The sequence below is a fragment of the Mustela nigripes genome, chromosome 3 (genome assembly GCF_022355385.1).
Source record: "Mustela nigripes isolate SB6536 chromosome 3, MUSNIG.SB6536, whole genome shotgun sequence".
In the NCBI taxonomy this organism is placed as follows: Eukaryota; Metazoa; Chordata; class Mammalia; order Carnivora; family Mustelidae; genus Mustela; species Mustela nigripes.
The window spans coordinates 190,970,081-190,996,176 of NC_081559.1; the positions used below are offsets into that span (position 1 = coordinate 190,970,081).

Here is a 26,096-nt window from a genome sequence, read left to right on the forward strand (position 1 = left end):
ATTTATATTTATAATTTTTTATATTTATATATATATATATTTATATATTTTATATATTTATAAATTTTATATATTTTATAAATATATTTATATATATATTATATATATTTATATATTTATATATATTTATATATATTTATATATTTTATATATATATTTTATATATATTTATATTTATATATTTATATTTATATATTTTATATTGTATATATTTATATACACACACACACATGCATACATTTTTATAATTACCATCTTGATAGACTGACTCTTCTATCATTATAAGTAAATGTGCTTTTTTATTCTGGTACAATTCTTATCTTAAAATCTATTTTGCCTGATATTAGTGCAGCTATGGTAGTCCTCTTTTGATTCGTATTTCCATGGTGTATCTTCTTCCATCCTTTTTTTTTCCAATGTATTTTTTATCTTTGAATCTAAAGTGTATCTCTTGTAGACAGCAAGTGGTTGGATCTCATAAACATTGATGCCAATTTCTGTTATTTAATCCATTTACATTTAGTGTAATTACTGATAAAGTTGGTTTTATATCTGCCATTTTGCTATTTTTTCCCTGTGTCTTGTGTCTTTTTTGTACCTTACTATCTCTTTCTGTTTTAGATTTTTTAATTTGATCACTTTAACTGCATTGTCATTTTTTTCTGTTTCTTTTTTAAAGATATTTATTTATTTATTTGACAGAGATCACAAGTAGGCAGAGAGGAAGGCAGAGAGAGAGGAGGAAGCAGGCTCCCCACTGAGCAGAGAACCAGACATGGGGCTCTATCCCAGGACCCGGAATCAGGACCCAAGACGAAGACAGGGGCTTTAACCCATGAAACCACCCAGGCGCCCCTTCTTGGATATTTTTTCTTTTTTAAGATTTTATTGATTTATTTTTAGAGAGAGTGCACATGTATGTGTAGGCTGAGAAGGGGCAAAGGGGGAGGGAGAGGGAGAGAGAATCTCAGGCAGAGCCTTTAGCAGGCTCAGTCTCATAACACCGAGATCATAACCCAAATGAAACCAAGAGTCAGATGCTGAGTCAACTGAGCCACCCAGGCCCCTCTCTTTTCTTGTTTCTTATTTTATTAGTCTGCCCTGGAGAGTACAATTTGCTTTTTAACTTATGTCAATCTTTTTCAAAATTATACCAACTTTATTTTAACAGTACACAAAAGCTTTGCTCCTCTTTAGCTATGTCCTTACCTGCCCACTCTTGTGTTGTTACTGTCATACAAGTTGTAGCTTCATACATTGTGTGCCCATCAACACAGAATTGTAGTTAGTTCTTCATCCAGTTGCTTTTTAAATCAAACAAAAGAAAAAAGGAATTGCAACAAAAACACATTTATAGTTTAGTATTTCTTTAAGTAGCTACCTGTATCAGTGTTACTTGTATTTTTTTCATGTGAATTCAAGTTACTTTTTAATGACCTTTCACTTTACCTTAAGGACTCCTTTTACTATTTTGTGTAGAACGTATCACCTGTTGATGAACTCTCTGTTTTTATTTCCTGAGAATACATTAATTTTTCTATTTTTGAAGGATAGTTTTGCTGGTTATAGAATTCTTAGTTGACAATCTTTTTCTCTTAGTACTTGGAATGTGCAATCCCATCATCTTCTGGCCTCCTCGGTCTTTCTTGAGAAATCAGCTTTTGATCTTATTGTGAATCTCTTTCACATGATAAGTGACTTCTCCCTTGCTGTTTTAAGATCCTCTCTTTGTCTTTTAACATTTTGATGATGACGTACGTAGGCATGGGTCTCTTTGAGCTTACCCTACTTGGAATTTTATGAGCTTCTTGGTAGGTTGGTAGGTTAAAGTTTTTCATCAAATTTGGGAAGTTTTTAGCCATTATTTTTCTATATAATCTTTTGCTCCTTGCTTTCCTCTCCTTCTGGGTACCACATTATGCATACATTCATGTTTGATGGTATCCCACATGTCTCTGAGACCTTGTTTCCTTATCTTTTTGTATTTTCTTCCTCATACTGGATAATTTCAATTGATTTACCTTCAAGTTCACTTATTCTCTCTTCTGCCTAGTTATATCTGCTGTTGAACCTCGCTGGTGATTTTTCCATTTCACTTTTTGTACTTTACAACTCAAAAATTTCTTTAGATTCCTTATTATTTTCTATATCTATATTAATACTCTGTATTTTGTGAGGCATTGTTCTCATACTTCAGTTCTTTAGACACAGAGTATCCTTTAGTTTCTTGAATATATTTCAAGTAACTTATTTGTCTTTGGTAAGTCCAGTGTCTCAGCTTCCTCAGGGACAGTTTCTGTTGATTATTTTTTTCTTCTGTGTGAGCCATACCTTCATGTTTCTTTGCATATCACCTAATTTCTTTTTAAAACTAGAAATTTAGGGGTTCCTGGGTGGCTCAGTTGGTTAAATGTCTGCCTTCAACTCAGGTCATGATTCCATGGTGCTGGGATCAAGTTCCACATCAGGCTCCCTGCTTAGTGGGGAGTCTGCTTCTTTCTCTCTCAAAGAAATAAATAAATAAGATCCAAAATAAAAAATAAAAGTAGATATGTAACTTAATGTGCCAACTGTGGAAACTAAATGCTCCTTCTTCCAGTATTTTTTGTTTTCCTTTTTTATTTAATGACTTTTCCAAGCTAATATTGTGAGATTTATTATGTGTTGTTACTGAAGTGTCTCCTGTTACCTTAGTGGTCAGCTAATGATTGGACAGAGATTTTAATGAATGCCTGGAAACTAAGTCCCTAACATGTTGGAACAAGTCGTTAAGACTCAGCCAGTTGATTTACAACTAACTCCTTCCTTGGCTTTGCCTTTCTTTCTTGTGCTGAACCTTCAGATCCCTGGAGAGGAGAGCTCAGGACCTTCCCAGGTCTTTCCTGGGCTTCTACATGGTACTCTGTAGACATGTAATCTTCTAGATTGCCAGGAGTGTGTCAGAACTATTCAAAGGGCAAATGGATATCTTGTCCTCCCACTTCTCTTGCTGGCTTTTGATTAGACTGCTGTTTGTTCCACTACCTCAAGCAGCTAAAATCTTATATAATTGCCTCTAATTATTTTCTTTGAATACCCCCAGGGAAAAGGCATTTTGCACTGGATGAGCTCCAAGTCAGGTCAAATACAATACTCTCGAAATGAAGTTTTGAAGAACCTCACCCTTTTCTGCTTCCTCCAGTGGTCCCCAGATTGCTCGTGTCCACTGTGGTTACAGCTGTTGGTTTTCAAGGCTCCTGCAGAGCTGGGAATGGTGGGTTGGAAAGGGACTCATTAAAACATCACAGAGCTCACTGCTTGTACCAAGATTCAGCCAAGTTTTTAGAAATAAATGCTCCTCAGATCTCTGCAAACCTTTTGTTAATTTTCAGACTTTTGAAATTGTGGATTCTGAGAATTTTCCCAGTTTCTTTTGGCTTTTGTAGAGAAAATTTTTGGAGGTTTTTACTCATCATTTTCACTGATGTCACACTTACATTTTTCTTTGTACCATACCAGATATATATTTAAATGTTAGCTGAATTAATAAAGAGTTACTGAAAGCAGAGTGTTGTTGTTGTTTTTGTTTTTTTCCAGAAACTTTTCTGACCTTTTATTATACTTCTCCTGTTTTATTTTAGGACTATGATGATGGATATGGCACTGCTTATGACGAACAGAGTTATGATTCCTATGATAACAGCTATAGCACCCCTGCCCAAAGGTAAGAGTCGATCTCTGATTAGACCCCCATTAACAGACACTTTTCTCTGTCCACATATGTACATTCTGGGAAAGGGGGATGATCGGACAGCAAGGGTACCATGACTTGGCTTGCTTTGTTTTTTGTTTGTTTTAATTGGAGAAGCACTCTCTATCCTACCAACTAGCATGTTTACTCCTCCCAAATTTATCATAGTGCTAAAGCAATAGGCTTGACAAATAAAAATGGGAATTTTTTTTACTCTAAAAATTTAACTTAGGTGTTCGGTATATTCTGAGGAGGAAGAGTGTCTACAAAGTCTGTGGCTGTGCAAGTCCTAAGGCTTAAAACCACATCAGCAATGTGTAAATATCCTACATTGTCAGTGCCTGCGGTGGAAAGACCCAGAAGTTTTGTTTGGCATTCACATAATGTTTCTGTTTCTTAGCAGCAGTGATCCTATTTTCTAACAACTTCAGATTCCTATTTGTGAATAATGAGGTAGCTCCAATTCATTTTCTAAAGAGGTATTTACCCAGAAATAAGTAAGTGTTATCTGAGGCAAAACAGAGCTTTATAGTTACCTCTTGTGATATAATATACCTTGATGTTCATTGATATATAAAATCAGTTTATTCCTATTCAGAATGTTTTCTTAAATGCCTAGAAACCTTCTGGTTTTTGTTTAAAATTCTAAGTGGAGTACAAAAATTGACATGTATACAAAATACTGGCTTTACGAAGCATGAAAAAATAAGGACTATGTGATTGTTTCAATGAACTCATATCGTGCCGGACAACTTTGAATAGGTTGGTCCTGTTATTCCTGAGTTCTGGCACTGAGGCTGACATGGATAGGAAGTTCTTTCTTCTTTTTGGCTCATGTCAGATTTTTTTCTCATATAACTTATAATAGTTAAGAGCCTTCAAACTTGCAGTCTCCACTGGTCTTTTTGAGTAGGAGCCTGGTGCACTGTACTCGTGTCCTTGAGAGGGTTGGCACAGCCGGGGGACTGGCACTGGTGGGTGCTGACCAAGACTTTACATATGGTACCTCCTGTTAGTGTCCCAGCAACCATATCAAGCGTGTGGCCCTGTTCCCACTGTAGAGAGGAAGGATTGAGTAATGTGCCAGAAGTCCCAGGTGGAGTGTAAGCCTTACTCACATGTCTCATTTAATCTGCATGGTAACAGCAGGAGTTACTGTATCTGTTTTATAGATGATGAAAAGGGCTCAGAGGAGTCACTGACCAACCCACAGTGTGAGCCCAGACTTAGAAAGCGTATCGCCTTTCCACTTTAAGCCGTGATAGTGGTCACGATGAGGATGGTGACAGTATTAATATGGCGGGTCACAAACATTCACTGCTTCCGTCGTTCCTTCACCCACATGTATCGAATGTCCATGTGTGTTGGGCTCTGTGCCCGATGCTTGGAATACAAAGATTATTGAGACAGAGACCGTTTCTTTGAAAAGCTCATAGTGTAGAAGGAAACAACAACAACAAAATACTCAAGAGCAGTGTAATGTGACCGTCATTATGAGAGGTCTGAGGGGAAATTCAGTATTTCTGGAAGTAGGCAGCGCTAATGTCTGCTTGAGAATACTGAGGACATTTCACTGCGAAAGGGGAAGTGGGAGGGAGCGTCACTGGGGTCCCAGCAGGGAAGGGCATTTCACAGAGCTGGAATAGCAGGGCCGGGGCTTGGCAGCGTAAGTGGCGTCTGGAGCCGCCCTGGCTCTGCGGGAGGCGATGAGGTGGGAGCCCGCAACTCCCTGCAGGGGGCTGGGGCCCCGCGCTGCAGGCGGTGAGCAGGGGGCAGCCCGTAGAGTTACACGCGGGGACGGTGCTTTTCGACTTGGATTCACTGTCATTCCAGGGCAGCGGAGGGGCTGGACTGACAGGTGGTGAGCCGAGAGGCAGGGACCAATTAAGAGGCTGGTACGTTATAAGGCCTTTCAGTGTCATGGAAGACTCACTTAAAGAGACGTCTTGCTTGACAGCCAGTCTGCCTTCTTTGAAGTGATCTTTTCAGTGTTGCAACTCATCACACCTGAAGGAGGACAGAGACTTGTGTGTGGGTTGCCCACACCGACAAATGTAGAAGCCGCTCTTTGCTAGGTAATCTGAGTATTCATTTAATCCTCATGACCTGCGACATAGACATGAGCCCTTTTATAGGAGAAGGAACGCGGGGACTTGCCTGGGACCACACAGCTTACAAGGAGAGGAGCGGGCTTTCCCCCGCGGTCCGCGGCCACACGCGGCCTCCCCGCAGCGTCGCAGGCCCCACAGGACAGCTCCGTCCCATAAACCCAAGGGAAGCAGCTGTGCTGTGGGGTGGGCTGGAAAGATGGTTTCAAGCTCTGTGGCAGTCTGTAGGAGTCACCGTAACAAATTCCCACACTCCAGGCGGCTTAAGCAACAGAATTTTATTTCCTCATGGTTGGGAGGCTGGAAGTCCAAGGTCTGGGTGTTGGGGGATTTGGTGTTTCCTGAGGCTGCTTCCTTCAGCTCACAGACGGCCACCTCCTCGCTCTGGCCTTGCATGGTCTTTCCCTGTGCACATGCATCCTTGGTGTGTCCCTGTGTGTCCGCATTTCTTCTCCTCTGATGGTGCTGGTCACATTGGATTAGGATCCACAAAGGGCCTCATTTTAACTGAATCACCTCTTCGAGGGCCTTGTCTCTGATTCCAGTGCCTTTCGGAGGTACTGGGCTGGGGGCTTCAGCATGTGCTTTGGGCGGGGGACACGGTCCGGCCCATAACAGGCACATATGTTGACAGCGCTTTAAGCACAACAGTCTGTGTGTCAGAATTAGAATAGCGAACTTTCAGAGCCTCCCTAGGATCAGATAATGCGATTTAACAAGGAAATCACCACCACCACTGTCTTAAGCTGTTGAGCCTTTCCTCTGCGCCTGGTCCTGTCCGTCCTCTCTCCCCTCTCAGCACGTCCTAAAATACTGCTCCTACGACTCACGTCCTCCCCTCCCGTACAGGTTCAGAGAGGTGAAGTGACTCAACCACACTCTGAAGCCCAAGCGTGGTCCAGACCCAGCCTGGCGCCACAGCATCCTCTTTGTCCTGTGTCCCCTTGCCTCCATTCTCCCCTTGTCATGGCTTTGATTTCAGCGGGGGGAATTCCTATTAGTATTTCCCATATACAGTATTCAGTAATCGAATACTTCATGGGGCTTTAGAATCCCATAGGCATCAGGCCTCCATCTGAACTGGAGGTGTTTCCTTATCAGATTGGACTACCTTAATCACACCTAAAATTCCATTTATGCTGTATATTAATGTTGTACGCCAGGACTCATTAAATGAAGGATCTTATTTTTCCAGTTTTACATTCGATCCTTTCAGCAAATAGCATTCCCAGTGCCACGGCTCTCAGGAAGCACACAGCCTTAATGTTGACTAATAGGTGACACCGGGTAACACCCGATGACCTGTAGTCTGCAGTTCCTTGGATTTGACTCTTCAGGATCTGTAAAATTAATTTTGTACTTCAATAATTCTCTCAATCAGAATTTGAAATCCCCTTCCTGTGCCGTAGTTGTAAGGTTCAGTATGACTCAGAATTCTTCACCTGATCTGCTTTGAGATGACAGAGCTGTTCTGAAATATTCTTTGGCACAACATGGTGTGGAAGAAAGCATGAGCAGAGGTTCTCCTGCACGTCCACCACGGTGGCCACTAGCTCATGTGGCCGGTGTACCTTGAAATGTGGCTGGTACAGATGGGGGTGTGCTGGAAATGTAGGACGTTCACCAGAGTCCTAAACTTAGCATGAAATATAGAATGTAAAATGAATTCATTACTAAAATTTATTTTACCTGTTTCCTCCTCCTCCTTCTTCTTCCTCTTCCTCTTCTTTCTAATGTAGCTACTAGAGAACTTTAAATTATAGAGTTCTCTTGAATAATGCAGAGTTAAAGACAGGCTCACTCTGTCTCTCTGGCACACAGTGTAGCATCTCCAGATTAGGGTCCACACCCTTCCGAGAAGCAAGTCAGTTCACCAGGTGCAGAAAGAGAATTAGGGAAGGTCAACTTGTATTCATACTTTCAAAATTTCTATTTTGATGTTTCGTGTTATGTGTAAATATAACCGTTTAATACTCTAGTGCACATGTTACACAAAAACAGTTACAGTTATAAGATCAAAAGTAGTTTTCTTTCTGATAACAGATGTGTTATCAAAAACTTCTGGAGGTCTGGGCCATAGTGGTTAGAGTCTGGCTGACCTGTATTTAGACCCCACTTCAGTATTTGCTGGCTCTGTGGCTTTGGGCAAGTTACTTGACCTCTCTAAGCGAGTTACTTGACCTCTCTAAGTTACTTGACCTCTCTAAGCGTCAGCTTGTAGAAGGTATAGCTCTGTTTCTTCTGTAGATGGTCAGCCTACAAGCTGAATGAGACAGGAAAGCCTATAGTCTGTGGGAATTGTTGGGGGTAGGGAGAAATCATGTCATCCACAGTGTCTTTTCTGTGAGAGCATTAATGAGGTAATCTGTGTACGGCAGTTAGGGCACAGTGTAAGGCAGTTAGCACATTGCGCTGAGTAAATCCTGGTTGCTGCCCTCCTTTCCCAGTTCTAAATTGTTCTGCGTCTCATTCCACATAGGCAAGGTACTAGAAAATCTGGAAGGATTGTGTGAGTGAATGTTTTACAGGGAAAATGAGAAGAGAGGGGACCTTTTGGAGGGCTCCTCCCCCTTGGATGGTCAGTATCAGTATTTAACATAAACTGGGATTAGCTAGAACTGAGCAGCTAGAACCCACTTGAAAAGAAAATAGAGCAAAACAGAAGACTCATATGGGTGGCCACTGGGTATTTTTACCTGCTGTGCAGAAGGGTCCCTTTCACTAATGACGTTTAAACTTCATACGCTGTAATCATTTTATGACACCATTTTGCTGTAGAAACAACAGTTTCTCTCAGGAGGTTTTACAAACTAGGAATTATTTTCTCCCGATTTTCAAATACCTTGTATTAAAATTAGTACAAACGAGAATCCCTACAGAGTGATAGAAAATTCAGTATAGTTCAGCTACATTTCCCTACTGATTTTTCTAATGACCTTGATAGTGCTAATACGGTAGTGTAAAACAAGGCATTGTTTCTCTAACGTCACACATTTAATGAGTGACAAGCTGTCCACACAATTACTGCGAAGAGAAATATGAACTATTCTTTATAATACTGGAATTGTTCTAATATACATTGGCTCAAAAATAGTTATGATGGGGGGCACCTGGGAAGCTCAGTGGGTTAAGCCGCTGCCTTCGGCTCAGGTCATGATCTCAGGGTCGTGGGATCGAGCCCCACATCGGGCTCTCTGCTCAGTGGGGGGCCTGATTCCCTTCCTCTCTCTCTGCCTGCCTCTCTGCCTACTTGTGATCTCTCTCTGTCAAATAAATAAATAAAATCTTTAAAAAAATATATAGTTATGATGGACTTCTGTAGACAGCAATGGTACATAGAGCTGGTGATGGACGGCCTCGGCCCTCAGACACCTGCCCCTCCCCTCACATGACTCAAGACTTCAAAAAAGTCCTAATTTTGACTCTGAGAAATCACTTGTAAATATATCCATCTCATTCTAAACTAAACAGAATTCATTTTTTATTGAACGTTTTATTTATCCTAAAATAATTGTGGTGTAAAACACGATGACCATAGACTCAGGAAGTTGCTGGGAGAGTAGATTGCAGGCTTCTTACACACAAGAAGGTAACAACAGTATGAGGAGAGAATATGTTAAGAGCTTTACTGTAATAATCATCTTGCTGTAAATTTGTAAATCAAGTCATCACATTTATTAAATATCAAGGTATCTTCGATTGTGTACCTAGTAATTATGAATTCTCAAAAGAATATTTGATTCCTATTGTGATCATAAAGAAAGTAGAACAAAAAGGTTTCAGAAAAGTGTTAGTGGATGACTATGTGGTAAGAATCGTGAGTTTCTGGATGAGTTTAATAGGACATTCCAGTTTCCCAAGAGCTTTGTGGTTTGACCGTACTTTCACGTACATATTTCATTCCATCCTCCAAAATCTCTGTGAAAGCACTTAAAATTTCTGAAGGAAAGAATTTGGAATAATAGCTGCCTGTTTTGGAGGCTCTCTTGAGTCTAGTACTCAGCATTTATGTTCTTCACAGTCAGTATCTCCGATTTTCACAGTGGCTGCACGTGGTGAGTGCCCCGCACACAGAAGTTAAGGAGAGCAGTGTTTAGCAACTTTCCCAAGAATGCACAGCTGAGAAGTGCTGGAGGAGCCTGGGTTTTTGTCTAATGCCAAGAACCATTATTCAGCTAAGAAAAATTTTTCAAAATGTAGAATCGTATTGACTTGTCTTTGTAAAACAGCAGCTATGCCCTCTATCCGGATAGGCAGGGTGACGGAAGCTGCCAGAAGCTGTGCGCGCCCTGGGTTTGTTTTCAAATACCAATTCCAAGGAAAGCAGTGAGACAAAAATTAATGTCGCCATATGCCCAGTGCCTGTTTGCTGTCACTGCTCTTGGCGGCTGGAGGGACTGTATGTCCAGCAACGCCTTCTCAAGAGCCGACCATGGAGGTCGGAGAAGGATTTGGGATTTTCACTTTGGAAACAAGGACCTATTGTTTAGCTTAAATTATAACCACTTCAACATCAATGTAACTGTTTTTCAGAAGATAATCGGTGTGTGTGTGGTGTCTTGTTTGCCTGTCAAGGACTTTTTTTAAAGGCAGTAATGGTTTGGTGTGGATCAGGGTTTGTTCACTCTGCCTGGTCAGATTTCTGCAAGTGTGCTCTCACTCAGCCACCTCCCCTGGGTCGTGTTCTGCTTGCTGCACGGCTACCTATGATGCCGCTGAGCGCAGACTAGGCAGTGGGAGCGGTCGACGAACAAGTACGTCCCTCCTGTGTTGTATAGACATTGGCGAAAAGCAGAGATACCAGCCCAGATTATACCATAAACCCATAAATTCCTTAATTCTCAGCCAAGGACTCTGTAGTAAGAAAGGAGGGGGGCTATTGTGCGAAGGGGAAGCCAGCACCTAGAAGGGAGGAGGGAAGGACAGACCAGGCTAAAGTGTTGGCAGGATTGAGAATTGCTCTGAGGACCATCACTGCACGCTGACCAGCCCTGCAGAGTACGGGTCACACTCCGAGAGATACGTGCATGTGGTGTGAAGCCTAACCTGTTTATCAGGTGCAAATGATCACTCCCAGCTCATTCTTGGGAACACAGACCCAGAGAAAGATTTAATAAGTTACTCACTTGGTGACTTGATTTCAGCCCATTTCTTTCTATTATAGGAGTGTTTTTCCAAGAGTAGTTCACATACCACTGATATTTCACAACACGATTTTCAGATGGCACACAGGCAGACCTCTTTTTACAGTTCTTATGATAGATTTTAAAATTATTGGGAAAATATACTTAGCATGTCAAGCACACGATTCTATAAATATTGCTACAATTCAGTTCTGATCCATGGAGGTGAAATCAGAGTCGATACAGAGACTACTGTTCAGTCACTGGTAGGATGAGTGGTGCACATGGGTGACAGAAGTCCTGACAGCCGTCCTGGAGGGACTGCAGTGTGACCAACACTGCACTGGTTTTGTTTTCTGGGGACTGGCCCCCTGGGGTATGCCACTGCTGAGGTGGGAGGGGCGATCAGTGAACCAGGGCCATGATCGGGCCTCATTTGGAGTTACTAAACTCAATACCTTGACTATATTGAGAGCAAGCCAAGAAGTTTTATAGCTTCAGCAGGAAATTCCTTAGAATTAAAGTAGTAAAAAAAATAAAGGAAAAGTTTCCAGATTTATTAAGTGAGCACACTTTGAAGAAGTCAAATATCACTTGAGTACTGGGGAAACGTTTATTACCCTGTCAGAGGCTCTGATGCCTGCCATTTTGTTCTGTCCCCAAAATAGGGATATTCTGGGGACAAAAACAAATCTGTAAGTTCATCAGGAAGGAAGCAGATGCTCAGAGAACGTGAGCCTGACCGAAGTCATGCAGCTGACAAGTCAGGCCTCATACCCAGCTCTCTGAGAGCCCAAGTCCTTGTTCTTCTGCTCCCCTTGGAGGCAACAGGTGGACAAACCTGTCCCTCTCCTCGTGGAGAGTACCCACCTCCCGTGCCAGCCGTGTGGAATCTTCACGCGCAAAGCAGATGAGTCCACGGGAACACGGGATGGGGCAGACACAGGCTAGTGGTAGTAAATCAGTTGCCACTGTCAGTTCAGTCTTTCGTGTTCTTGAGAACTCATGAGATTTATCACTGAGGAATTGCAGAATAATGGCAGCATGTGAAAACACAGTCCACCGGGGAGATGTACTACATCATTCGGATTTAGCGCTACCATCTGCTTAATGGCGTTGAGAAGACTAAAGCGGTGCTTATGATCAGCCGTTCAGAGCAGCGACAGATGCCGTGGAGCACGCAGGGGAGGAGGGGCACTGCCGAAACGTGGACTATGCGACAGGGTGCCCAAAAGTCGGGGTGTTGCTTTTCAAACCCCGATATTAAACCTTCACTACAAAGTCTTAAGGTCTGTTAGAGAAAGCGATCTGCTCTGACTCTACCCATGTCTCCTTTCCTCATGTCTCACACATCCTTAAAATGTGTTTTTATTGATGTTTAGAAGAATTTTCCTGACAAATCCTATATGATTTAGTTACATTGTGATGTCATTTAGTTTAAAAGACTGTGGGCTATAAAACCAGAAACACCTGGGTTTGAACCCCAGCCCCATCACTTCCTTAGCTGCATGGTTTTGCTCCAGTCCTTCCTCATCTGTGAAATGACGACAATATCTGACTTAGAAGACAGATTATATGAAATGGCCTATGTGACATGAAGAGCAGCTCAGTCAGCCCGCTCACGTCGGAAACTGAGCACCGTACAGCCTTGTGCAGTAGCCTGCTGCTATTACCCCACTTCATAGATGCGGAAATTGAGGCACAGGCCTTATAGGACGCAGAAGGTAAGTGCTGGAGCTCCTGTGTGAGCCCCGACGGTCTGAGCACTCTGCTCTACTCCTCTCCATGCGCCTGTTAGGAATATAGTCTCTGCGTCTAGAAACTTCTGCAGTCTTTTTCTGAGGAAGACTTCTGTCAGTAAGATCCTAACAAATAAGTAATCTGAATAAAATTATACTTGCCATTTTGATTCCTCATTTGTGAAGTAGAAAGGTATTGAAGGCTTCATTTAATTTAGATTGTTTAGAATCATAACATGTTTGGAAGCACAGACTTGAGGTCAAAGCTTGAAGTTACTTGTGAAGAATGATTTATAATAGCGAACGTCAGGGTGCTTGAATTTCTCAAAATCTAGTCAAACCTCATTTATTGGACTCACGACTTTAGCAGCTGAAATAATTCAGACGTGGTATAATTGTATTAACCCCCTCTGTTTGTCATCATGAAGGGATATGTTCGTTTTGGGAAGTAATTTGCAAGTGTCCATCAGGAACCTCAGAAGTGTTTGTAACCCTTGACTCAGCAATTGCACAGTACATGCCTGAGCTTACTGTACAGTGAGTAGCCGACAGTGTAAGAAAGTACGTTTAAAAGCTCTTTAAAAAGAACCAACAGTCTTGGCAAAGTTCAGGGAAAGAGATACGACATTTTAGATACGGGAACGAAACCTATCCATATCACCTCAGCCAAAGTAACAGGTCAAACAGTGCCTTAAGAAAGGCTGAGTCAGGGCTTGGTCAGTGAGGGCGGAGGGCCAGTCTCCTGGATTTGAACCCGGGCTCGGCACTGACCAGCACTGTGGCTGAGGTCCCAGTACGGAACATGCCCTTCAGGTTCCGCATCTGGAAACCATGGGTGATGGTAACAGTAAGCTCCTCGTAGGATTGTTACAGAATTAAGTGAGTTAATAGACAGAAAGCTCTTTGAACAGCTCTGGCACACTGTACATGCTATCATTAGCTATCATTACTGTAATTATCTAAAATCCTTGGGGCTAAGAGTCTGAGATTCAGAATTTCTGAATTCAGGAAGACAGTACAGTTGCATACCATATGTTGTACATCTCCAGTAGAGTCTGCTTGTGCTTCTCCAGGAGAGCGATTACCCCTTGGATTATTTGAAGTTTATGATCAAGGAAAATGTGACTACAGAGAGAGGAAAAGCGTGTATGGCAAATAGAAAAACAAGGAGATTTCTGAAGGGGGCGTGGTGTTCAGTCTTGGCAGTTTGTAATCTTGCAAGTGTCCATAATTTTGTGAATGCTAGCAATTAATTTTTAAAGAGGATGGACTAAAGGATAGGGAGGGAACCATCCTGTCCAGTAGGAGCCTTTATGGGAGCCAGGCCTCTCTCGATTTGGCCCTGATTTTTGTCTATAGCCTCATGTCGTCAGTCCCAGATGCTCTAACCTTACATTGAATTGTGGGCAATTTGCTCGATCACTCATGAAGTAGATGTCAAAGCATGAAGTAGGACAGTAAATTTAATTCCTTTGTGGCTCCTTCAATTATTTCTTCACACATACCTTTTAAAGACATTGTGGTTATATTTTTCTTTTCCTTTTCTTTCTTTCTTTCTTTCTTTATTTATTTTCAGAAAAACAGTATTCATTGTTTTTGCACCACACCCAGTGCTCCATGCAATCCGTGCCCTCTCTAGTACCCACCACCTGGCTCTCCAACCTCCCACCCCCCGCCCCTTCAAAACCCTCAGATTGTTTTTCAGAGTCCATATTTTTCTATAAACATTACGTGCATTTTTTTTTAGACTTTTCTAAGAAAGCACAAACAGGAGGATTTGTTTTTCTTTGCCTTTTCTTCCTTGCCAAACTGGGAAAGAGATACGACATTTTAGATACGGAGCGGCAGTGGAGCGGCAGTTCCTTGAATGAGGGGTTTTGCCATCCAGCGAGCTTCCCCCAACCCCCTTCCTCCCGTGTGCTGTTAAGCACTGAGCTGATCTTCTCTGTTTTCAAAACACTCTCCTCGACTCCATTTTCCAGTCATACCTACTAGACTACTGAGACTCTGTCTCCTTTTTATACAGAGAGGCTCTCAGTAGCAAGGACCCTTTTATTTGTCTTTTTGTTCCCCATACCTTGGACACTACGGGTCAGAGAAGTGATCTCTCTGTGGTTTTCAGTTAAATGGATAACATTTAAGAAGTCTGTATCTGTTTTAAAAGTTCCTTTTCTGGAAACACGGTAAAAAGTCTGATGCATTGAAAGTCTCTGGTGAAAATGCACATTGTCCACACTCTGGCTGTATACAAGGGTCACTGATACAGAATTTAAAAAAAACAAGCAGGTGCCCAAACCAATCTGCTGCTGCTTGTTTTTAATCTGGATTTTGATGTAGCATAGCTATCTGAAAGTTCTTAAACTACAGATAATTTCAGTGGGCAGCCAACATTGAGAAATGTCCTTTTTGACTAGTAAGCATTACATAATGAGGTGATTTTTATATATTTTTATATATTTATATTTATATATATATATTTATATATATACTTCATATATATATATATATATATATATAAAACCTTTCTCAGTGTCTACCAAATAGTTGCTAAGTAAATGTTTGTTTCCCAAAGAAGAACAGTGTTTTAATTTCTGTAATGGCTTCCATTCATTCATTCATTCAGTGAACAACAAGAGTACCCACTGTTTCCTAGAACTGTCCTGTCCCAGGTGCTTGATAAGTATCCGTGAACAAAAAAGGAAAGGATCATGCCCTTGTAGAGATTAAATTCTAGTGCTCCTCATGTTTAAATATGGCAGTCGTGCTCAGCTCCATGGAGGCGGTGGTGGAAGACTTGAAGGAGGAGGTAACAGTGTTCGCCCGAGGGGCCATCTGTGGGAGCAGGGGTCTGTGCAGAAGACCCCTGATGGGGTCTGTCTCGTGTCTTCTGGCATCCTTAACGTCTGTCGTCTTCCCTTTGCGTCTGTAATTCGAAGTTTTTAATAGGAAGCTTCAAATTTCCCTTTGGAATAAGATAATTTTGAATAATTTGGAACAAAATGTTTTAAGTGTCCAAGAATATGTTGTAATTTTTCTTCCTGTCTGTGAGTCTCAGTATGATTGACGGAGCTTGCAGACTTAAAACCATGAAGATAAGGAGACTGTTGTCTTGGCCCGTGATGGCCTTGGCTTGTAGATAATGGCTCCCAAAAACACCCACAACCTCACTGCAGGACCTAGAGTTATGTTCCCTTGGATGGAAGAGGGGACTTTGCGGATATGATTGAGGATCTTAAGATGAGGAGATTATCCCTCATGATCATAGCCACAAATTCATTCACCAAAATATGTTAGCAGATCAAAAATCGGTTACTTTATCATGATCAGAGTTTCTCTCAGCAATGCAGTATTTGTATAATACATGAAAGTAAATCATAATTCTCCACATTAACTAATGGAGAAGAATCATGTGGTTGTTTCCATAAATGCAGGAAAAATGTTTGACAAAATTTAACATATACTGATGATTAATAACAAATAGAGGTCTGAGCAAACTGAAAATAATGGGAATGTTTTCCCCAACTTGATAGAAGACATCTGCAAGAGAACACGCACACATACACACACACACATATCAAGCTAACATCATTCTTTACTGAAATATTCCATGCTTTCCTGCTAAGATGGGGACAAAGCAGATTTGCCCACTCTCCACTTGAATTCAGTGTTGTGCTAAGAGGCCTGATCTAGGCAGGAAGGTGAGTAAAAAGGAACAGTAGGCATACAGATTGAAAAGGAAGAAGTAAACTGTTCTTATTCACTGATAACATGATCAGGTAGTTGAAAATCCTAAGGGACCCACTAAAAAACTACTCAGTCTATTCAGTCCATTTGTCAGTTGTAATGCAGCCAGTATACAAGTCCTGTATTTCCACAGACTCGACTTCCACAGCAGTTAGCAAGTGGAAGGCAACCCCAGAGAGACACCATGTGCAATAGCGTCAAAAACATAAAATACTTAGGGATCATTTTTAAACAGCCTTCTTGACATATTTTTACATGCTGTAAAATTCACCATTTAAGTTAAAAACTTACTACTTTTAGTAAATTTACAAAGTTGTGTGATTGTCACCATAATCCCATTTGGGAACATTTTTTTTCTTTTTTTCTTTTTCATCACTGCAATAAATTCCCTCATCTCTGTTGCAATTAATCCCTTTCCTAGCCCCAGCCCACCATTCATCTCATTTTTGTTTTTATAGATTTGCCTTCTCTGAGCATTTCATTTAGATGTAATCAAAATATATGATCTTTTATATTGGTATTTTTCACTTAGCGTTATGTTTCTGAGGTCCATCCCCATCACAGCGTTTATTGGTATTTTATTCCTGTTTTATTACCAAATGGTATTCCATTTATAGATACACTGCATTTTGTTTATACTTTTACTAGGTGACTGATACCGTTGTTTTTCACTTCTTAGCGCTTATGAGTGACGCTACTATGAACATTTACGTGCAAGTCTGCGAGCTTGTGTTTTCGTTTCCCATGAGTAGATATTTAGGAGTGGAATTGCTGACTCAAGTGGTAATTTCATGTTTGACCTTTTAAGAAACTGCCCGACTGGTTCTTCAAAGTGATCCTATCATTTTAAATTTCTACCAGTGATGTGTGAGAATTCTTAAGGATAATTATAACAAAAATGTGCAAGATCTCTATACTGACAACTGTTACTAAAACTTTGCTTACCGAAAGTAACAAAGGCCAAACTAAATAGCAATACATACCACATGTTTTTGCATTGGAAGACAATATTGATAAAGACACTGATTCTCCCTGAAATTTTCTGTAAATTCAGTAGAATTCCAATCTAAACTCCTATGAGTTTTTTTGTTTTTGTTTGGTTTGGTTTGTTTTTTTGTTTGTTTTGGGGTTTTGTTTCTTTTTGGTATAAAATGATAAGATGGTTCTAAAATACATGAAATTCAGAGGACTTAGAATAGCCAAAGTAGTTAATAATGAAGAACAAGTCTGGAATACTGACTTTTTCGGTGTATAAAACCCCAATAGTGAAGCCAGGGTGGTGCTGTGGAAGGGGTAACAGGCCAGTGGGTATCCAGGAGTGGACCCGCACGTAATTGCTTTCAAGGGGACCATAGCAATTCAGTGGGTAAAGAATTATGTTTTCTGTAAGTAATGCTGTGACAGGTATTTGTGTAGGTGGGGATAGCTTTGATTTCATACACACACACACACACACACACCCTCGTACATTTACAGATGTTAATTTGAGATGGTTAGAGATTTCAGGTTAAATTTATAAAGCTTATAGAAGAAAATATCGAAACAATAGAAATCAAGAAAAGATTTAGAAATTTGACTTTATCAAAATTTCAAACATCTTCTAATCAGAGGACATCATTAGAAAATAAGCCACAGTCTCAAGGAAAATATCTTTGCAACACATACATCTGACAAAGGACTTTTATCTATACGATATAAAGAAACTATACAACTCATCAAGAAAAACATAACCCAATTTTTATAAGAAAACCTAGAGCAGAAATTTTACAGAAGTAGATATTCAAACAGCCATGAAGAATATGCAAAAGTGGTCGGAGTCATAGGTCATGGAGGAAGTGCAAATACAGATCAAAACCTCGGTGAGATATCCTATACTTGCACTCGAATGGCTAAAATAAAAATTAACAACATCAAATGTTGACAAGGTTATTGGGCAACTAAAAAATTCATACATGAATAGAGCAGCATGACGATGAGAAGATTGGCAGTTTCTTTAAAAATGTTGAAAATATATGTATCCTATATAGCAGTAATTCTACTCCTAATAATTTTATCCCAGAGAAATAAGAATATGTACTGAGAAAAAGCTTTATTTAACAGTGTTGAAAGTGACTTTATTTCTGAGAGCCAGAATCTGGAAACAGCCCAGATGCCCTTCCACAAAGGGATAAGCCGTAATGTCTTCAGACCATGAAACGCTGTTCAGCAGTGAAAAGGAACAGAATCATGGCGGTTGCAGTAACATGGATGAAACTAAGAAAACTTGTAAAAAGTACTTGCTACAAAGCTCCCAGTCTGAGTTGGTGTCTAGTCGTCATCTACTTAACTGCCGCTGACCATAGATGGTCGTTTTACCCGGCATCTGGCAATCCAGAAAGGGGAGAAGGGAGCAAGCCAGTGGAACAGTTTGGTGAAGGGCACTGACTTGGTGTGTGCTGATAATAAGTTGTCCTCAGCGAGGCTTAGGCCTCAAGTGCTTCTGGAGGGTGCAGAAAGTGTCCAGAGAAAGATCAGTAGAGGCTAGTTTGTGGTGGACCCGAATACCAGGCTAAAGAATATGACATGGTTTTTTGATTCTTTTAGACCAAGTTGTGCTTCATGCCCACCACCACCATGCTGGTCCAAGCCCGCATCATCTTGTTTGCTTCTAGAATACTAGTAGCCTCTGTGCTGTTTGCCCCACCTCCACTTATAACCACTTTCCTGTCATTTCTCTGTACTGCAGCTGAATGATTTTTTTCCAAGTGTGCTGTGATTGTATTTTCTCATGATATTAAGCAATTTTTCTTCATAGCTGCAATTTTATGTTGAACTAATTTCTCTGATCAGTGTCTGTCTGCTTGAAGTTTTTTACCGTCATACCATCCCCCCCAGTGCCTAGCACAGCCCCTAAAACAGAAAATGCTCAGTAAATGTTTATTGACTAAAATGGGAAGGTAGAGAATTTAACTTCACATCAGTAATTTAAAAACAGAGTCGGTATATGATTTGAACTTCTTAATGTTGGATTTGAATTTAAAAACAATTGTTATGGGTGGAATAGCTGAAAATTATCTTAATTCTACATATTTGAAGAGTGAGACTGAATGATTTGATATGCGCATTGATGCAAGTTAGTGTCTACCAGCTTCTCCAGAAAGACTGAGAACCATTTGCTAGTCCTACATTGTCTCACAAGGATGCTGAAAATCCCACAAAAAGTCAAATGAGGTTCCTTCCATACTCACGTAATATTTCACGTGCATAGATATTGCTGATCACAATCAAATTTCTTTAAAAGTAACACAAAATTGCTTTGATATCCCACTATCGGATGTGTCAGAAATCTCTTCCAGAAGATACCTCCATAGAGCAGATGGAAGCACTGGCTACAAAAACAAATTCAAGATCCCATGAACACTCCCATTAACAAACGATTCCATGAAATACTGCAAATTGCTCATAAAATGTTGACAGACCATTTTGAATGCAATGGAAAGAGCCAAAGGAACCAGTATGGAGAGATTATGTGCCTTGGCACACAATGTAGTTGGACATGGGTCTTCACAGATACAAATAAATAGGCTCATCAACCCAACCCCCATTTTGTTCTCTGTCCAAAATATCTTCTTCTATTTTTTAAACTTGTAGGTACATATTTAATGCTTCTGAAATAACTTCTCTGCAACCTTCCCAACCTCGTTGTCACTTGGGGACCCATCTCTGACCCTTTGCCTTCACGGGCTCCCCCCCAAAACTCCCATCTGTCTTGACAGTTATATTCCATCACATTCTAATCCACAGTCTTGATGCTTCATACAGAGAATTCGCATTAGAATTTCTTGGGATGTCTCGTGGCGATATACATAATTGATAACAATTCTTATATCCTCTTTTGCCAGAAAAATGTTATAAAAAACAGATCTGTTTCCTTGTGTTTTTTTCATAAGAAATCTTCATTCTAAATGTTAGTGTTTCTGTGAGATGAATTCATTGTTGCAGTTGACAGCTGTGGTACAAATACTGATGTGTGAGTCAAAGGCAGGTCTAACTGAACCCCGCTCTGTCTTCTGTTGTGCGAATGGAGCCAGCCCGGAAGTAAGCCTCAGGAAACCTTGTATTTAATTGATAAAGTGAGTAGACAAAACAGTACTTACCTCTGGAAACTTAAATAAGGTTATGAAATTGTGGAGCACTGTGCAAACAGAAGGAAACCTTTAGCTGCTGGGGTTTTTTTTTGTTGTTGTCGTTAGATTTGTATCACTGAATGTGAGGTCCTCTCTTTCTAAGCAGAAATAAATGATGTAACATCGAAATAAGAACTCTGAGAAAAATAATACTTGTTTAGGAAGAACCTCTGCTTTTTCTTTTTTTTTTTTAATATTTTATTTATTTATTTGACAGAGAGAGATCACAAGCAGGCAGAGAGGCAGGCAGAGAGAGAGGAGGAAGCAGGCTCCCCGCTGAGCAGAGAGCCCGATGCGGGACTCGATCCCAGGACTCTGAGATCATGACCTGAGCCGAAGGCAGCGGCTTAACCCACTGAGCCACCCAGGCGCCCCTCTGCTTTAATAATACTAATAATGACTGTCCTTGAGGTATATATGCACCACATTATTTTATATGAACTTGACAGCAATCTTATGAAAGATTTAGCTTTTTGTTTTGTTTTGTTTTTTAAGATTGTATTTATTTGAGAGGGAGAGCACAAGTGGGGGGAGGAAGAGGAAGAAGCAGACTCACTGATAAGGAGGGAGTCAGACGTGGGGCTCGATCCCAGGACTCTGAGATCGTTACTTGAGCCAAAGGCAGACCCTTAGCCAACTGAGGCACCCAGATGCCCCTGAAAGATTTAGTTTTAAAACTTGTCTCCAGGTGAGAAAATTGGATTAACTTTGCCTCAGTTTATATACACAGTAAATGCTGGAGCCTGGCTTCTGATAATACCTTTGTTCAACTCCAAAGCCTGGTTCATAACTGTTAATTCTAGGCTGTCTTCCAAAATGATGACACTAAGAAACCTGCTTAAAAAATGAAAGTATGACGGGGCGCCTGGGTGGCTCAGTGGCTTACAGCCTCTGCCTTCTGCTCATCGTGATACCAGGATAAGCCCCGCATCGGGCTCTCTGCTCTGCGGGGAGCAGGCTTCCTCTTTTCTCTCTGCCTGCCTTTCTGCCTACTTGTGATCCCTGTCAAATAAATAAATAAAATCTTTTTTAAAAAAATGAGGGTCTTGAAGGGGCGGGGGGTGGGAGGTTGGGGAAACCAGGTGGTGGGTATTATAGAGGGCATGTATTGCATGGAGCACTGGGTGTGGTGCAAAAACAATGAATTCTGGGGCGCCTGGGTGGCTCAGTGGGTTAAGCCGCTGCTTTCGGCTCAGGTCATGATCTCAGGGTCCTGGGATCGAGTCCCGCATCGGGCTCTCTGCTCAGCAGGGAGCCTGCTTCCCTTCCTCTCTCTCTGCCTGCCTCTCCGTCTGCTTGTGATTTCGGTCTAATAAATAAATAAAATCTTAAAAAAAAACAAAAAAACAATGAATTCTGTTATGCTGAAAAGAAATCTAAAAAATTATTAAAATTCTAAAAAAAAAATGAAAGTATGAGTCTCTAAAGAGAGTCACGTTAGGCATGCATGGACATCGTGCCACCAGCATCAGTGTGTGGGGCTGGGAAACAGACACCCAGCATCACTGAGACTGGCTTGCAGGCATGCTTCAGGGCTGTTGGAGGAAGAAGAAAGGCACAATGTGAACTAAAGATACTCTTGTAAACAAATTCTTTCCTTTTTACTCTTCCCTTTTTCCTGGAATCTAATCAAAATTCATAGTTTTTTTTTTGTTTTGTTTTGTTTTTTTAAGGTATGGAGATCCATCTGCAACCTTTTAAGCAGGGTTTTGATAGGTAGAAGTAGCACAACAGAGGAGTTTGATATTCAAATAAAAAAGCATAGTTGGATGTTTCTGCGTTAGAAAAAGAGATACTCAACATCCCTTATTTCAGAATGTATCTGTCTTTTAGGACTAAGATGAGCTCTGAATTACCCATAAACTGAAACAAATGAGAGTTTTCTTTTCTCTCGTGTGAGAATGTAAGCAACTGCAGGTTTCTGGGACACATCTTTATAGTTACTAAGTGCCAGGCCCCTTCTTTCCTGTCTCTCCACCCTGTGTCCTGAGGCTCCTCCCAGTCTCCATATGGCTGTTGAGGTGTCAACCATCACAGTGGGGCTTGGGCAGAAAGGAGGAGGAGGAAGAGGAAAAGGCCGTACCTCCTGGCTGGGTCAGCCTTCTGTTAGGAAACTCCCCAGAAGGTTCAGTCCGTGCGTTTGCTTCTGTGTCACTTGCGGAAGTATCTAAGAAAGGAAGTTTTGGGGACTGATGCCTTATCACTAGCACCATACCCCCATCTTATAAGGAGTCTTTTGGTAAGAAAGAAAGGAAAATTGTGCTAAACAGACAACAAATGACCTTACTTTTTTTTTTTTTTTTTTTTTAAAGATTTTATTGATTTGTCAGAGAGAGAGCACAGGCAGACAGAATGGCAGGCAGAGGCAAGGGAGAAGCAGGCTCCCTGCCGAGCAAGGAGCCCGATGTGGGACTCAATTCCAGGACGCTGGGATCATGACCTGAGCCGAAGGCAGCTGCTTAACCAACTGAGCCACCCAGGTGTCCCAATGACCTTACTTTTTAGCATATAAATTAGGGGGTTTTTTTTGTTCTCTAAGACTTTCTTGTTTTTAACAACAATAATTAATATTAATATAATTAATAACATTATATATAATGTATATACAGCAAAGCACATAAATTCACACCTGCCCGAAGTGTGTGGTTCTGTGACTGCTTACCTGTGTGTGCACCCCTACAACCAAGAGGACATGTCCGGCACTCCAGAGCTCTCTGGCTTTTGCTTTTGGCTCTCTGGGATAGCTAATTCCCATCGTCTCTTGGTCTCCCAGAATTACATGGCTTTAAAAAAAAAAAAAAAAGGACCCAAACGTATTTCCTATTTTTTCGAGTATACGGTGAGACAGTTCTTAGATAGTGGTGCAAGGTTAGTGGTGTGGAAAGAATCAGTCTGGGAGGTGACGGTAACTAGACTTAACCCTGATTCCATGGCGCTGTAGACACCTGACTTTAGAGAAGTCACTTCTTGTCTCTGACTGGATACTTTGTGAATGTTGTGGTTCTGCTTGGAACGCCTTTCTTTTCTTCTCCTTGCCTGGCTCCTCCCTCTGGAGTCAGCTTAGACCTTTCCTCCTCCAGGAAGCTCGCTCGTATCCACGAAGACTGATTCAGACACCCTGCCTCTGAGTTCCTTTAGAGTTCTGGGTGTCTCATTTGTCACATTATTCCCTTTGCCCACTTAACATTGTCTGATTTGCACACCAGACCAAGCGAGTTTTATCACAAAAACCAAATCTTGGGTGGCTCAGTCGGTTAAGCCTCTGCCTTTGGCTCCGGTCATGATCGCGGGGTCATGGGATTGAGCCCTGCATTGGGCTCCCTGCTCAGTGGGGAACCTGCTTCTCCTTCTCCTTCTGCCCTTCTTCCTGCTCCTCTCTCTCGTTCACTCACACTCTCTCAAATAAAAATAGACAAACATAAATAAGTAAACAAATAAATAAATAAGAGCTTAAAAAACAAACAAAAAATACCCAATGACCAAATCTTTTTCACTGATGCATCTCCAGTGTCTGGGACATAGCTGCTGTTCCATAAGTATCTGCTGAACAATGTTCAGTGAAGATACCTGAATTTCATTAACTTCTACTAAGACCATCTTTCTCAAGAGATAGTGTAACAAGTAAGAGTCTCTTCTTTAAGAGTGGAAAAGTGTTACTATTTTTTAACCTAAACTTTTAAAACAGAGATAATACCCAATTGTAAATTTGTTCTAAAGATGAAAGATCCTTTGTGGGGAGTACCTAACACGATCTTGGCTCACAGTAGGCATTTGGCAAGTGTTGTCTGCTCTTACTCTTACGTTAAATCTTCGCAGGTCCGGCCCCCAAAGGTGAGCATCGGCCGGTCCTGGTTGTTGAAGTAGGTCCTCCGTGAATCAGGCTTGCCAGGCACTTGGAGGGCACAGGCTTCCTGGCCATTCCGTCTGTGCAGATCTGTCTTCCTGAGCTGTCTTACACAGAAAGTGGTACTTTCCACCTCTGTGGAGAACAGAAGGAAAGAAAAAGGGTTCTGAGTGTCTCACGAGAGATTAAGGTTAAACATGAAACAAGTACTTTCTGGCAGGGCTGCTCAGGTGTGTTACTGTGGCAGGTTACTCGGGCTTCATTTCTGGAAGTCTTGGAAAGTGGAGAGAGAATCATTGCTCTCAGACGGTTAACACAGTTTAGCCTGAAGCCAGGGGATGGGCCACGTGGTCTCTCCAGGTCGATTTCTTCCCTTTGATTCAGCAAAGCACCTCTAAGTTCCTGCACTTTGTAGTGGGGGCGAATTCCCAAGCATTTCACGGTGGAGAAGTGGAGCATCAGCTGTAAACCGCGAACTCAGTCTCTGATTATGTGGCGAACCTGTGTTAACATTTAAAATCTTTTTATTTGACAAAGTAATTGTTACGTCTGAAATGAGGCTTTGCAGCTGTAATTACCACAGTAGAGTTAAGAATAATAGTCACCGTTTATTTTGTTCCGACGACGTGGCAAGCCCGGGACAAGTGTTTTGTGGACAGGAGCTCACTTAATTATTACTCATCGTTACACCCTCTCCCCAGAGCCCCCGCTGCTCGGTCTGTCCTGAGCAGGAGCTGTGAGCCAGACACTCCCTCATTCCTTCCTGCAGTGCTCTTATTGAGCACCTTTTGTTTTCAGACACTTGTAGCCGCTGAACGTCAACAGGCTGCCTGCCCAAGGTGACACTACTTCCGAATGCAAGGACAGGCCTCAAAACCCAGGGAACCTTCCCAATCCCAAGTCTGCGCCCCCTGCCTTTGCGTGCAGGCCCCCAGGGCTGTCTTCCTCCCCGGGTTTAAGGGCCGCGTGTGTGGCGAGGACTCCAGATTTATGTCTGCGGTGCCTGCAGCGGCGTCTCCCGACGGTGGCTTCCCGTCCCAGAAGTCAGAGAGGCTCCTCCAACCTGGCGGGTGCCCGGCCCGGCCCCTGATCGCCCCCGCGCGAGCTGGTTAGTGGGACCGTCCCTGTCACTTCCCTCCTCATCCGCGGTTGTAGGACTGGGAGCTCCGCCTTCTTCCCACCTACCGGGACGCCTCCCCGCCGAGGCTCTGTGCCAGCCGCTCTGCCCTTCTGGGCCTGCGAGGCCCAGGAACGTGCCCACCTCCTACACCCGACGGCCGCTGCTGGGGCCCTGCCCCCTCAGGCGCGGGCTGCGCCTCCGTCCTCGCCTTCCCGACCTGCTGACAGCACACCCTGCCGGCCGCTGTCCGGTGCGCTGTGAGGGAACAGCTCTCGGCCGGCCAGGCAGGTCTGCTGGCTCTTACCCTCACTGTGTGTGCCTACAAGCTGCTCGTTGTCCGCGCTCGCATCATAGCATAAGCTGTATGACGGTGGGCATTCTGTGTGACGGAGTCCCTGACTGAACGGAGGAACGCCTGCCTCAGGCGCGCGGCTCGCAGCGTTGGCTTCAGTAAAGGGAGGCACGGCGGCGGGCGGCGGGCGGCGGGCGGCGGGCGGCGGGCGGCGGGCGGCGGGCGGCGGG

At 42.2% G+C, this 26,096-nt stretch overlaps 1 protein-coding gene across 3 annotated transcripts in view; it reads left to right on the forward strand.

Annotated features, from left to right (window-relative positions):
• KHDRBS3 (KH RNA binding domain containing, signal transduction associated 3) overlaps positions 1-26,096 on the forward strand; it is a 186,559-nt gene that overhangs the window by 137,864 nt on the left and 22,599 nt on the right. For all 3 annotated transcript variants that reach the window (XR_009403285.1, XM_059395208.1, XM_059395209.1), the window contains exon 7: positions 3,621-3,703. Coding sequence is in view for 2 of the 3 variants with exons in the window: in XM_059395208.1 (XP_059251191.1) it covers positions 3,621-3,703 (83 nt within the window). In the remaining variant the exon portion in view is untranslated. The remainder of the gene's footprint in view (positions 1-3,620; positions 3,704-26,096) is intronic.